The sequence below is a fragment of the Cylas formicarius genome, unplaced genomic scaffold (genome assembly GCF_029955315.1).
Source record: "Cylas formicarius isolate icCylForm1 unplaced genomic scaffold, icCylForm1.1 PGA_scaffold_9__14_contigs__length_23061073, whole genome shotgun sequence".
NCBI classification, from domain to species: Eukaryota; Metazoa; Arthropoda; class Insecta; order Coleoptera; family Brentidae; genus Cylas; species Cylas formicarius.
The window spans coordinates 16,825,888-16,840,727 of record NW_026844365.1 but is presented as its reverse complement, the minus strand read 5'-3'; the positions used below and the strand labels follow the sequence as shown (position 1 = coordinate 16,840,727).

At 35.4% G+C, this 14,840-nt stretch overlaps 1 protein-coding gene across 1 annotated transcript; it reads left to right on the top strand.

Moving 5' to 3' along the window:
* The first annotated feature begins 10,307 nt into the window (after positions 1–10,307).
* LOC132707277 (aggrecan core protein-like) lies at positions 10,308–13,232 on the top strand. The gene is made up of 3 exons (XM_060679068.1): positions 10,308–10,432; positions 10,997–12,232; positions 12,289–13,232. Exons 1-3 carry the CDS (start codon positions 10,421–10,423, stop codon positions 13,081–13,083), a joined length of 2,043 nt encoding a protein of 680 aa, XP_060535051.1. The 5' UTR covers positions 10,308–10,420; the 3' UTR covers positions 13,084–13,232.
* The last annotated feature ends 1,608 nt before the right edge of the window (positions 13,233–14,840 follow it).

Here is a 14,840-nt window from a genome sequence, read left to right as displayed (position 1 = left end):
GTTCTCTTTATTTGATGATTTTCATCGACTTGTAGGTAGTTTTCTCCATCGTCTGTTGTTGCCAGGTATTCCGTTTTCGAAAGATTTATTTCCATTCCATTTTTCTCATATTCTTCCTTCAGTTTTCGTAACATGTAACTTAGGTCTTCTTCGTCGTGTGCGAGTACAATTTGGTCGTCCGCGAAATTTAAAGTGTAAAGACAGTGGCCTCTGATTGGAATTCCCATTTGTTCACATTTTTTCTTCCATGGTTTTAAGATCTCCTCTAGAAATATTTTAAACAATGTTGGTGATGTGGAGCATCCTTGTAGCAGCCCTTTTGTTGTTTTAAAGCTTTTTGAGAGTCTATCTTCGATATTTATAGATATTTGGTTTCCTTCAAACATTTTTTTAACGGTCTCTATTAATTTTTGTGGCAATCCGATGGTCTTCATTGCCTTCCATAGTATCCCCCTGGGTATGGTGTCGTATGCTTTTTTTAGGTCTATAAAGGCTAAGTGAACCGCTCTATTTTTAGCCATTTTCTTCTCTATCACTTGTTGTAGTGTATATATGTGGTCTATACAAGATCGACCGGCCGTAAAACCTGTTTGTTCTTCTCCAATTTTGCCTTTTATTTCTATTTCTAGTTTTGCCTTTACGAGTTTTCCATATAGTCTTCCCATAGATGATATTACGCTAATTCCTCTGTAATTTTCGCAATTTTTACGGTCGCCTTTTTTGAATATCGATGTCATATATGCAGTTGTCCACTCTTTTGGTAGTTGTTCTCCGTTTATTGCTCTTAGAAACATTTGGTGTATCATTCGGTATAATTTTTCTGATCCGTATTTTATTAGTTCAGGAACAATGCCTCCTGGGCCGGCAGCTTTATTATTCTTCATATTTTTAATGGCCATTTTTACTTCTTCTAAGCTAAGATCTATATCCTTTTGTTCGTCTGATGTTGTCTCCAAGTTTTCTCCAATAAAAGTAGGTCTATCCTCTGTTAGCAGTTTTTTGTAGTATATTTCCCACATAGTATCTGGTATGTATTCTAGATGTACTTTTTCTTTCCTATTGGTTCTAAGAGATTTAATTAGACGCCAGGATTCTGAATTACGCGTTCCTCCTATATATTGTTCCACATTTTTGCAGGCCTCTTCCCATTTGTTGTTCTTTTCTTTCTGTACTATTCTTTTGACTTCTCGATTTTTCTCTCGGTATATCTCTCTATCTTCATCTGTTTTTGTATTTAACCACTTCATATAAAGTTCCTTCTTTTTATTTATGATTTCCCTTAGGTCTTTATTAATGCCTATTTTATGTTGGTTTTGTGATTCTTCCTTCTCTCCGAGAGCTTCAGTAGCTGCTTCTTTGATGCATGTTTTTATGTGCTCGTATGTTGTCCCTAGGTCGTCGAGGCTGAATTCTTCCAGTTTTTGGTCTATTCTTCGCTGATATAAGTACCGTATTGACACATCGTGTAAAAGCTGTATATTGAACTTTTGTTCTTTTTGTTTATGTTCAAATGCTATTTCTTTTTTTGGTTCACGTTTGTTCCATGACCAGGGGAACTCCATTTTCGCGATCAATAACCTGTGGTCTGTGCCGCATTCTGCACCTCGTTTCACTCGGACATCTTTTATTTTAATTGAGGAATTGTTTTTGACTACAATATAATCTATAATTGATCTGATATCTCTGGTTTCTTGTACCCAAGTGAATTTATGAATTTCCTTGTGTTGGTAGAAGCCATTTGTAATCTCTCCGTTGGTATTAACCGTATCTTCTCCGAATCTACCTATTATGGCATCGTTCTCTCTTCTTCCTGTTCTTCCATTGAAGTCTCCTGCTATTATGATTTCTTGATTCTGTTTAATTATATCAATTTCTTCTTGTATCGTTTGTATAAGCTTGTCTTTTCGATTAGTGCACTATCTTCCGTTTGTCCATATACTCCGATTACTATTATGTGTCTTCCAAAAACTACGATATCTATTTTAATAACTCTATCATTTATTGGTTCTAAGCTTTTTATACATTTTATCCATTTCTTTTTTATTAAGATACCGATTCCGGCTTTTTCTCTTTCCTCTTTCTTAACTCCGCTCCAGCAATAAAGGACATCATCTATAATTTCTGTTCCATTTCTTTTTTTCTTAATTAATTATCGTTTAATGCGTCTTTAAGTAAATTAAGGACCTACTTAAATGCTCTTGCGTGTTTGTATTCACAATCTTTAGGATATTCTTTAGAATATTATTATTATATTAACAAGGCGGATGATCTCAGACTCATGCAATGCAACTGCTAGACAGTCTGATGGATAAGCAATATAAATCCGTGCAAGAGAAGGATAGGGGTCTCGACTAATAGGTTTCAATTAATCTCTATTGGGGAATTGTAAATGTCGATTTAAACGCGCCGAGTGCACGAAATCGGGAAAGAAATAGCTCAATTTGATAGACGAGTATCGTAAATATAACGGATTGACATGTTTCTAAACTTATTTAGAACACCGACGGGCTTTTGGTTGTAAATGACCAGCACGTTGCCATATTTCCACGGTAGGGCAACAGGCTTTTGCATAAAATCTTAACAAAGTGATAGTGATTTAGGAAATCATATATCATTAAAATGGACTCGGCATTTAGGAAAGGTACGGGTCACGTGCTGTCTCTTTCTTTAAGTTGTTGGCTTTTGAAACAGAACTTTCCTAATGAAATTAAATATCTTTTTTATAAAATGGTGTAAGGAAACGAGTTTACCTTCTTTGGCCCTATAAATCGATTTAAACACTGCATTCAATTATAAGATACTTAAATACTGGTACTTCTCCTCACCTGTGTGGAAAAACCACTTTGCTTATAATTCTGTTAGCGATCATGGGGATATGATAATGTCAGGTACAACAGGTAATCATTTTATTTTTCAAAGATTACAATGAAATTTGGATAAAATTCACCTAGGAAACTCAACTAACTCAAAATATTGTATAATGTTGTTAATAAAATTAAAATGATTTTTTTTTGTAAAATTCAAATTTGGATTTGAATTGATATTGCTATCGTTACTAGAATAATCGAAAATTTACATTAGCAGCAATTATGACGCATCACGTGTTTGTTAAAGAAACTAGTTTGTTAAATAAATTAAATAGATATTATATAGAACTTATTTCGTTTTTTTTTTGGTTGGTTTGGTTAAAATATCAACAATTTATTAAGACATTCTAAGCAAAGAATCGATATCTTTTTCACCCGTTTGGGAAAATGTATTTATACAGTGCACCTAATTAAGTCAACACGATAAAAAACAGTCTTTATAAAAAGTCCTGATATAATACTTAAAATACTACCTTTAGAATTAAAATTTGTTGAGCCGTGTACAAAATTAATCGAAAAATATTAATTTTGTATCTTTACTTTTGAAAATATCGGCAATTGTTATCCGAGAAATTTGTTGCTGTTGAAAAGTATTGTCAGATATCTATTATTATCTATCTGAAAATTTGGTTGATTTTTTGATTAATCGGTATTATAATTTACGCCAACCTTTTCAAAATATTAATTTTAGTTTTTTGAAGAAACTTTCACGGTTCCAATTAAGCTCTGAAGAAGTCAATGGGATGATTGGCGAAACGTCAGCGAGTTCGATTTATTAACAATCAATGCAGAGAAATCCAGAAGATTTGTAAATAGTATTTTCAAAATATTGATTACGATGTTACGATATATTAAGAGAAATTAATGAAGAATTAAATGAATTAAATGGCTGGAAAGAGACGGTGAATGTATTAAGGTTTTAGTAGTTTAAAATATCATGCAATTATTTTATTTCGCATATTTTTAACGTTACAGTACTTCTTACGTAATTAATGAAATAATTTTTCTTTACATATGCAAATAGTTGATGTGCAATTACCAAAATTTTGCATAATTAATTTATACCGAAGAATCTATTTTTCATAGCGAATGGAAAATACTGGACACCTTTTCTATTATGATCAGCTTTTCTTAACAACATTTTTAGGTGTTTCCAAAAATTAAGTTGCATAGAATTGATATTTTTCGATAAACTTTTCATAAAGATGTTTTTCAGGAAACAAAGAACATATGGTGCGCACTTAACTAAACACGCACTGTATACGTCTTTCTCAAAATTCGGATTTCTAACGAATTGCCGGGAAAACTTGTACGTTTGGCAACGTCGCGTGTATTCCCCGTGCCCGGTTATTTTTACCGCGCGTTCTAAAATTTCGTTCACACGTGGTTCTCCGTACGAATAGTTTATAGAATTTTAAAAGAGAAGAGCAGCTCTCCGCAACGGCATAAACAACGCCCGAAATGTTTAGTTTAGGGCAATAACTCTAATTTATTTGATAATAATTAAGGTGGATTTACGTCCGGCCACGTCGCTCGTAAAATTGATTTGAGACGTTCCTACGGCCGAGACCGCACTTCAGAGTGGAATTTTAGGATATTTTTCTCTTATTTATCGGCAGCTCACTCACCACTCGCTGGACATTCAGTTTTAAATTGAGCCCTGAAGAGGTTGAGTCGTACTTCTCCTATTCAATCCGAAGACGGTAACAGAAAACATCTAAAATTGCCTTCGATAGCACTAGACGACATTAGCAATTGAACGATACGGTCCTGGAAAATAAAAAATGTGATTTTCGACAGGGAAATGATAAATTGTCCTGGTACCCAGTGGGGGTTTGAAAGCACCACATCCAGATACCTACTTGTAATACTTACCTATCTGCAATACAATGCAATGCAAAAGATGTTGTTAAAATGTTTGAGTTATTTCCTAATGAAAGGCTTAAACTATTAGAAGCTACGTTGCTTTTTAGAAAACTTCTGGTTTCCTCCTGTGTCGGTTTTTGCTTACTCCAAATTGCTGACGTTTCGCCAATCATCCTGTTAGCTTCTTCAGAGCTGGACTGAAACCAGTTTCGACTAAGCAAAAACCGAAGCAGGAGGAATCCAGAAGTTTTGTAAAAAGCATTACAGGAGCCTGTGGAAGTTTCTTTGAAAAAATAGAAGCTACATTGTTTGAAAAACCGTTAGGCTTAACGGAGTTTCCTATCAGTAGTCAAAACCGTACCTAGAACGGAGATAAACAGATCCTGAAAGTGGATGTAGTGGAAATCGCTGTTTGGAAGTGGGAACGAAGTCTGCGCTTCTGCATCCCTTTTCACTCAACCTAAAGCAGTAGAAGCTTCGCTCCTATCAGAAAGAGGCATCTTGAAATTTCGGTACGAAATGAACCTTTGGAGTATAAGACTATTAGCCGTGATGACTAGCATGTACAAATCTCCGATGAGTATTTGAAAAATGGAATTCCAACCACATAAGATTAGGGTAGATAAAAACGGCTTTGATCGTCGCTATTAATTTTGTAAACTGATTTAAAGAGCTACCCAATAATGGTATTAATAACGGCATGGCAATTGTCTTTCTTTTTAATGTGTTTTTTCGGGTGACCACTTTGCTTCTGAAAGATTTAAGGACTCGCCACATCTGTCGCTAGTGAGCTGATGCCGATCCATTGATAACAGGGAATGAATCTCTGGGATGGTATTTTTGGGTAGATCTGGGTAATTACTGCAAAATGCCATCGAGCCAACCCTATAGGCTATTTCAGAAAAGGCTTTGTTCTCATTTAATAAAACAATTGTTTGCCAAACTTTCATGAAAGGCCTGTCAACAGGTATTAATGTGCCTTCAGGAAAAGGGAAGAGTCTAATAATCTAAAAGTATTTTTAAAAGAAGAGAAAATACCCCATGGAACGTATGACCTATGGCTGAAAGTGAAAGCATTTGTAGCAATAAGCTAACTTAATAGATCAATCACTTAATAATGTGTATATAGCTTTTATTCTGGTAAAATAAAATTCTTTAATCATTATGATTATCCTAAAGGCATACAATTTTCAGTGTTAGCGAATAGATAACAATTGACAAAACCTATATGTTGAACTACAGACACTCGACACAACAAAAAATTTTGCAAAAATTTGGATAACTATGTAGGCCCTTTGCATATCCATATAGGTTTTATCATTAACGTCTTTTTGAAATAGAATTTAACCGATACCATAGACTATAGAACGACCCTGAATACAATGCGCAAAATGTGTGTCATTTAACTGTTTCCTGTAAGTCCAATAAGACGAAAGGCTGTTCCATTCGGTCTCGCGATTTAAGCTCTACAAATTTGTTTACGGGACTCATAACAAATGGTGGCGGACAATAGTGCGATGATTTACATGACTAATACTTATGTTTTTAACGCAAACTAATGAAGCCCTTTTTAACGGGGTATCAATTGACCCTCAATCGCATTTGAAGAAGTCTCGGGGATGTTAAACAAAACAACTGGAAGTGTTTTTGCACATTGTAGAAAAGCTTCTTCTAATGGGGCAATACTAAAAAATTTTCTTGTAATATAGAATCTAATTTATTTAATAGAAAGTATATCACTTTGTTATTCTTTCATATCGTTAATTGCTCTGTTCTACATCATCATTTCTGTGCAAGCCTAATGCAATGTAAAGTTCCGTTAAAAATATCAGAGTTAAAAGAGAGATAAAACAAGCAAGTGCTGAGATTTTGAGTTTTGATTAAATATTTGAACCATGTAATCAAATACACGAGCAACGAAATTAATACCTGGTTACATTCTCGGATTTTTAATGCCCATGGGAATTCGAAACTAAATAGTCTCGAGTACAAAAGAGAGAAGAGGTTTAAAGTGGTTGCAATCTGTTGATAAAAATGACAAATTCCACATAACAAGCAATTAAAATAAACAAAACAGCAGCTATTCTCAGACCTCGAACTTTCACTACCGATTTCATACCGACGAACCGCTTTCGACACTTCTAAAACGAACCGGCTCCGTATTTATTTGAACGAACTCATTACGTGTCATAATTGTTATACAATAAAGAATGGCCAAATTACTGAAACAATTGAGCGTTTATATATATTTGCGGACCCTTTCAACAAGTCGCCAGACTTTTCCTTTCAGCCCGTGCGCATATCGGATTGACACTTTTCAACAAATCGGCAGATTTTTGTTCTCACGTTTTAGTGATTTTCTACGGAAAGGATGGCGAAAAATAAACACCGATTGAGACAACAATAACTGCTGAAATGATTTGAAGGGATCGTATAAACCTTCAACGGAATTTAATTTGGTTTTTGTTACATAATAAAATTTGTGACGTTCTCCGAGGCATTCGTGCAGTATAGTCGGCATTTTGAGCTCCTTGAATGCGTTTGATTTTATTTTCATGTTTTTGGTGGTCGCAATTTCATTTTTCACCCTACCTAAAACGAATTTGCAGTTAAAAAGTCAAGCCAAGTACAAAAAATTTGCTATTTCTTTTAGGTAATTGTTTACGCATTGTTGCTATCATGTCTATTAGCCTACGACAAAAGCGCTTCTACTATTGGAGGCGAGGGTGGATTCCATATTCTGCTTCCTTTACGAATTCGCCGTTCACCGCCGCAGCTCACTTAAATTCTAGTTTGCTACTCTCAGTACTGGACGAATCAGATTTCTTTCTTTATAAATATAGACACACGTCAAATAGAGTTCAAGGTTCCACAACTTCCTCATTTGTATATAGATATAAAATTGTTAATTATGAAAATGTAATGACGGTTTTTAATACATATTTGAGGAAGTTGTTAGAACAAATTGACATTTCAATTTCTTTTGATAACTTAATACTCACCCATTTTGATACATCAAACATGATTAACCTAAAAGTTGTTACAATTATTTTACTTTCCTATTAAACTGACTTTTGAGTCAGTAATATAAAAATGTTTGTAATATCTGCAACTTCAACGCCCGAAGTCTACTTTTCCCAGTGTTTTCCAAATCCAAAATTTTTCAAAAAAAAATTGTTATTTCCTGCCGCTTCGGAAAATCGAGCATATAAATAGCGTAACTGAAATTAATATTAATTAAATTCGGTGAACTATAGGAAATTTTATCGGAATTCAAACAAAACGCGTTGATGGTTAATTTTTGTAAATTTTTAAAACCCGAAATTGTTTATCACGCCAGCCAATTAAGCGAAGAAATCTGTCTAATTAATAAAATATTATGGCGGCGTTAAATGCCATGAACTAGACGAAATTAATATTGCACCTGTTTCAATTTTATGTAGACTATTTTAATATTCATCAAGGATTATGGAAATATTAAAATGAAAAAAATAAGCCCTGAATCCACATATCTTATCTCCATAAAATTTGCGGACCTTGAGGTAGGTTCGAATTTGCTAGCTGTCAGACAACTTTAACATTTCGTAAAACTGTCTAGCAAGAGAGAAGTAAAATGTCTGAAAGCAACTGGCAGAAGATAGTAGCTTCGCCTCAGTCACATAAATTCGAATTTAGGACTAAGAAGGGAAATATAAATTACATTACATAAAAAATTATAATTAATTTATATCATGAAATTGAAAAAAAAGCATTAGTGATATTTACATGTTATAAACTTTATATATATTAAAACATAATAGGAAACTGGTGAAAAAGATATAAAAAATACAAAAAAACACAAAAGTTCTAAAGTAAAACAATATTTCAAATAATTTTGGACAATTTAATGACAACAAGATATTCAAAATGAAGCACATCAAATACACCTTAAAGATTTTGTAAATAAACAACTTTAAGTGTAGGTTTTTTAAATTTTAAAAATACATTTCTTACCGAAGTTGTAAGGGCATTTGCATCAAAGTGATCTTCGCAATAAAATTTTTTGCTGTAAATTCATTATTCATTAATGTATAGTAATTTATTATAATTGAAATTATTATTTTTTAAATTGTCATCTTAAATTAAATTAAATTAAAGTTAAGTTGGGTTTCCTTTTTAATTTAGTCCACCGCGTAGACAAAATGTAAATTTAATTGTATGAATTTTTATAGCGAAAATTTTATTTCAGTTTCGGACAGTTTTGGGGTTTTCCCTGAAATCCGGAAACGCTGCTTGTCCATTTTAGCTAGAATAAATAATTGGAGATGAATAACCAGATAAAATTGTGTTTAGTGAATAACTTGTTGACTGTTTTTTTAAGTTAAATGAAAACGACAGGATTTTCCCAATAAAACCTTTGTAGTTTTTTTAAGGCAAAGAAAAAATTTTACCATTAATACTGAAACAACTAGCATCTTAAAACGAATATTTAATCATAATTAGAAAAAATAAAAATTCTCCATTTGAGCTACCATTCGAAAATCCTCCTCGAATTTAACTGGTTTCTTGTAGGGTTAAAATACTAATAAATTTCATGTATAGCTCGTAATTCATATACTGCGGCCATACGTGAAAGATTATGCTATTATACTAATATTTTTAAAAGAATCCCACTTGATGCCATGATATCATACCCCGAAATGTAGGCTTATAACAGCGGCGTACAAAACCGGTAATTTAACCATAAAATCAGTTTTTTCAAAATGGTTTGAGTATTCTCGCATCGGAGAGAATAACTAAATTTATAAAATAAAATAAATAAATTTTACAAGATCTTGGGGGCTCGATGCCCAGTTGAGGTCTTTGTGCGTCAAGCATCAGAATCTGTTATGCAAATGATTATCATGGAGTCGGCAATAACTAAAAAATGAACGATATGATGAAATCAATTATCAGTCAATTAGTGGCGCTCCATAAAATTTGTTATTATCGTATAGTTAATTTCACTATAGTCGGGCGTTATAATTGTTAGGACGCCCCTGAACTGCGTCGTAAAAATCAAATTTCGTTTTCTTCGGCCGATAGAAAATTAATATCTTACAAAATTCGCGATTTGGTTTAAAAATAAAACAAGTTCTGGAATCTGCTACGGATGTTCTTAAATCCCAAGGTCTCTGATCATCCTCCTTCATTTGCATTTTTAACGAATTCGCATCGGTAATTTACGACAATGAGACACATTCGTTTCAGTACCGTACTAGATATTTCGTATACAGTTAAAAAATCTTCGTTAATGGTGGAAGTACTCGGAGTGGTGTGCTAAAGAGATTTTTAGAGTCATTAAAAATTGCTTCAACACTGAATAAGAATAGAATGTTTTTCCATCGATGTCATAGATATAGGTCACAGATCCGATGAAATTGTTTTTGAGTCAGCCACCAAACTTCGAATCGAGTCCGCCCCTGACTTTATTATTACATAATGCTAATCTGATCTATAATTGAGAAATGTTTTTTTCGAGCCGGCAGACACGAAATGGATCGGGTTCGTTGAATTTTTAAAAGGAATTATAATAAAATTAATATTTCAACAAAATTTGTCATAAATTCTTGGTCGTAAACAACCAAAAGGCGACCAGCTTTTTCGTGGGGTATAAAATAGGAAAATTATTGAAAAAAGCTTCAGTTTGTGTGTTGTGGTGGAACAGCATGAGGTTGACAGTAAGTAATTTTACATTTACGTAATGCTTCAAGACAAGACTCCGTAATAGAGCTTATTTTGTATAGCTTAATTTTTATCTTTTGTTAGTTTTGATTAGTTAGTTCAGTTAGTTTGGTTGTTCTGGCATTATTAAGTGGTTCCAAAGGTTGTCAGAAATAATTCAAAATGTGACTGGTTTTACAAATTGAGATCTAATTTTCCAAAAGTAAATAGGTTCAGAAATTCATTATTTCCAGGGTTTTATTTTTTTTTTAATTAAAATAACAGTAATTATAAAATATTTAAAAATTGTATTACAACCTGACCTGGCAAGAATTTTTTTGTCTTTTGTGTTTTGTTTTTGACTTAACTCTAAAATCAAAAACTAAAGAAAGAAAAAGAAAAGTTAACCTTCCTCTATCTGGTGCTCCTGTTTTATGAAATACGTAACAATTTACAACTAAAAATATATTATCGCTATTCTGGTTTAAATTGTAGCTTAAATTCTTAAACATTTCCATTACGTGTGAAAGTGATCTATGGAACTAGGCACTAGAGAGTTAACGTTTGCATTCTTGTTCTAGGCTGTCTTATTGGTCTTTTGCTTGTCGGCGGCTTTGGCTGCCGAAAAGCCATCGAAATCTGAAAACAAAAAACGTAGTTTAAGCCATATTTCGTACTCTTCACCAAATAACTTGCTCAACTCCTACTCCTATGGAGTCGGCGGTTCCGTGGCTTTACCTGCAAGTTCCAGTTCTGTAGGATCTGGATTTGGGTCGTACTCTGCTTACGGATCTGCAGCGGCACCTGCCGTTTCCAACTTCGGAGCTTCTAGCGTAGGCGTGAGCAGCATCGCCTCATCCTCAGATGTGAACAGTTTCGGTTCATCCGCGGCAGCAGTACCAAGTGCCTCTGTACAAAGTCTGGGAGCTGTTGGAGCGTCAGGTATTTCCGGCTTGGGATCTAGCCTCGATTCTTCTTCTTCGGGCGTTGGTGTCAACGGTGTCAATTCCTACAGCGCGTATGGTGCAAACTCATACAGCCCTGCATCCTACGCCTATGGTTACGGAAATGGCCAATACATTAATTTGGGCACATCTTCCTCCGTGCATCCGGTTACTACTTACGTATCCCACCCAGTTACCACCCAGCATGTTGTTTATACCAAAACCGTCGGGGTACCTGTTCCACAGCCCTATCCGGTAACCGTGGAAAAGAAAGTCCCCGTTCCTGTTCAAGTAGATCGTCCTTACCCGGTAACGGTTGTTAAACAAGTCCCGGTACACGTAGATAGGCCGGTTCCTTATCCAGTAGATAGGCCCTATCCAGTAGAGAAAAAGGTACCTTATCCGGTACCCGTCGACCGTCCTTACCCGGTAACCGTGGAAAAGAAAGTGCCATATCCCGTAGAAAAACCTTACCCCGTCCAAGTTCCGGTACCACAACCGTACCCGGTGACGGTTGAGAAGAAAGTGCCGTATCCAGTAGACAGGCCTTACCCGGTACACATTGAGAAGCAAGTGCCCGTGCCAGTTCCCTACAAAGTGGAGGTACCCGTCGACAGACCGTACCCCGTCCATATCGAAAGGAAAGTGCCGTACCCAGTAACGGTAGACCGTCCCGTACCCGTACCCGTTGAGAGGAAAGTGCCATACCCAGTACCGTACAAAGTACCTTACCCCGTCGACCGCCCATACCCAGTCACGGTTGAAAAGAAAGTGCCTTTTCCGGTTGATAGACCTTATCCTGTCCAGGTTGAGAAGAAAGTACCGTATCCGGTTCCGGTAGACCGTCCAGTTCAAGTTACCGTAGAAAAGCAGGTATAGTTCCTCCGACAACTGATTAGCGCACCTAGTACTAATTTTTTACGTTGTAGGTGCCAGTTCCAGTCGACAGACCCTACCCAGTTACCGTTGAGAAACAAGTGCCATATCCAGTACAAGTAGACAGAATAGTGACCGTTGAAAAGCAAGTGCCGGTAGCGGTTGCCCAGCCCGTGGTGCAGTCTGTCGTCCAACAACCTTCAGTGTCTGTATACCCTTCGGCAGTACAAACCTTCGCGTCCCAGGGAGTATCGGTAGAGCCTGTAGTGGCCTTCCAAAAGTCTATCGAGTTGTCGGGCTACAGCAGCCAGGTTTTCCCCGGAGCCAGTAATGCATTTTCCTCTGGTGTCGCTAACGGGTTTTCCTCCAACGGAGTAGTATCCAGCGGTGGAGTAGCAGTACCCTCCAACGGATTCGCATCGGGTGCAGTTTTTCCATCAGGCGACATCGTATCCAGTGTGGTTCCTTCCAGCGGAGTTGTCGTACCGAGCGGAGTATCCAGCGGCGTAGTGTCGGCTGGGGCTGCGGACAGCGCAGCATTCGGCTCCTCCTTCTCGCAGGATAGCTCGTCTTCGGTCGCTGCTGCCTCCGGTTTCAACGGAGTTTCCGGATACTCTGGATCTTCTTCCGGGGTGGCCGGATCTGGGATTGGAAGCCAATTGGTAGGTGAGAACGCTTCGTTCAAGTCGTCCTTCGGCGCTGCTAGCGCTGGATCTTCTGGGGTGGTTCAGCAGCCAGCCGTGTTGGTGAAAAGCCAAAGTTTCGTCAACAACGTACCCAACGTGTCCAGTGGCAGCGGGTTCAGTTATTACAAACGCGAGGCCAAAAAGGAAGACAAGAAGAACTAGGTCGGAATTTGTCGTTGTAATTAGTAATTAAGTGTAAAAAGACTTGTTTCACTCTCTCTCGAGCATTTTATTTTTGTTGATTTATACATTATAAAGCAACAAAGATAAGAAATGTTTTAATTACGCGAGTAATAAATGAATATGAATAAGGGTTGTTATTCTTCCTGTTTTCTCCTAACATAACCTAACTTTCTGGCAATTTTATAGGGTAGAAAAGCAAATAGACTGACACAAAAACAGTTATTTACAAATAAAAGAGCAAAGCAGAAAAACAATGACACGGTCTTAAAATCCCTTTATTAAATTTACTTTAACTCTTCAAGGGGTAGTAACTAAATGATCTTTCATATTGTGCCGCCCTGTGAAAGGGTGATGATATTTCGGAAAAGTTTTCAAGATACTAGGAGGCTTTTTGCGCCTTTTATGAAATGTTTGCTATTTTATTGTGTTATAAACTAATTTTTCTGAAGTTATTTTGTCGTTAAAATTTTTAGTTTTTGCAACTTCTTTTTTGTTGACGTTACTCTTTATTGACTTGTCATCTATATGGTATTCGAGATGTGGCGCTAAAATCGCTTGCCTGTAACATCGGTTAAAGTAAAATATACAGAGTTCGATCGCCATATATCTCAGGAATTACAGGACTTACATTTACAAAATTTAAATAGTTTCTAATTAGCCACATTTATGGTGTTTCCACTAAGCTACCAAACTTTCATATTTTAAATAGAAATGGTATGTTTTTAATCCATTTTTGGATTGCTCTGAAAATTCTAAATATTGTTAATGCAACATCCCCTATACCGAAATTCAACCGTACAGAATTTAACTTATGAACGAATTGATAAACTTAAATAACAATAAAAACCATTTAAAAATTAACAACAAAAGTGCTTATTTTTAAACTAAACAAAACTTACCATGGTTGTTGGGTTTGGTTGTGTACACTTTAATTGTGAGGTGACCCAAAGAAAAAAATTTAGGATATTTAAATCTGGCGGACGAGGCGGCGATTAGATGTCATTCAATCCACCGATCTCGAAACATTTAATTCGGGTATATTTTTGGTGCCCCATCTTGTTGAAACCATATCCGGTAATCAATCATCCCAATTTCGCCAATTCTGATGTTTGGATATAGCAAAACTATAATATAACTTGCGTCATTAAAAGGGTATAATATTTTTCGTCGATGAGAAAGCCATTGATACAGAAAGGTCCTATAAAATTTCCACCCATTATTCTAACCCATACATTTAGCTTTTGAGGATATTGGATGCTCAATCATCCAATGGAGGTTTTGATTTGACCAATATCAGCAAATGTGTCGATTAACGAAGCCATTCAAACCAAAATTCGCCTCATCCGGAGAAAGGATATAATTGAATTAAAATCATCCGATCCTCCGATCTGGATCATCCTTAGAGAATCTTTTGTGTTATTAAAAGAAATCCTTTTTTGCTTTTATAAACTTTGTTAAAATCATTCATAAATTAAATTCTAGTTTACCGATTAGATCATAAATTATTTTCGTTTTTTTTTTAAATTTCGGTATACGAAAATTTAAACGAAAAATACTTATAATTTTACGAGCACTCCAGAAATAGAATAAATTTAAAATAAATAAAATATTATATTACGTAAGTTTAAATTTAAAACAACAAATTTAGGTATCTTCGTTCAATTTCACTGGTTTCAATATTATGTTCTTAAAGCTGTCCTTCTAAACAATATCCAATGACACTTTTTATTATTTAA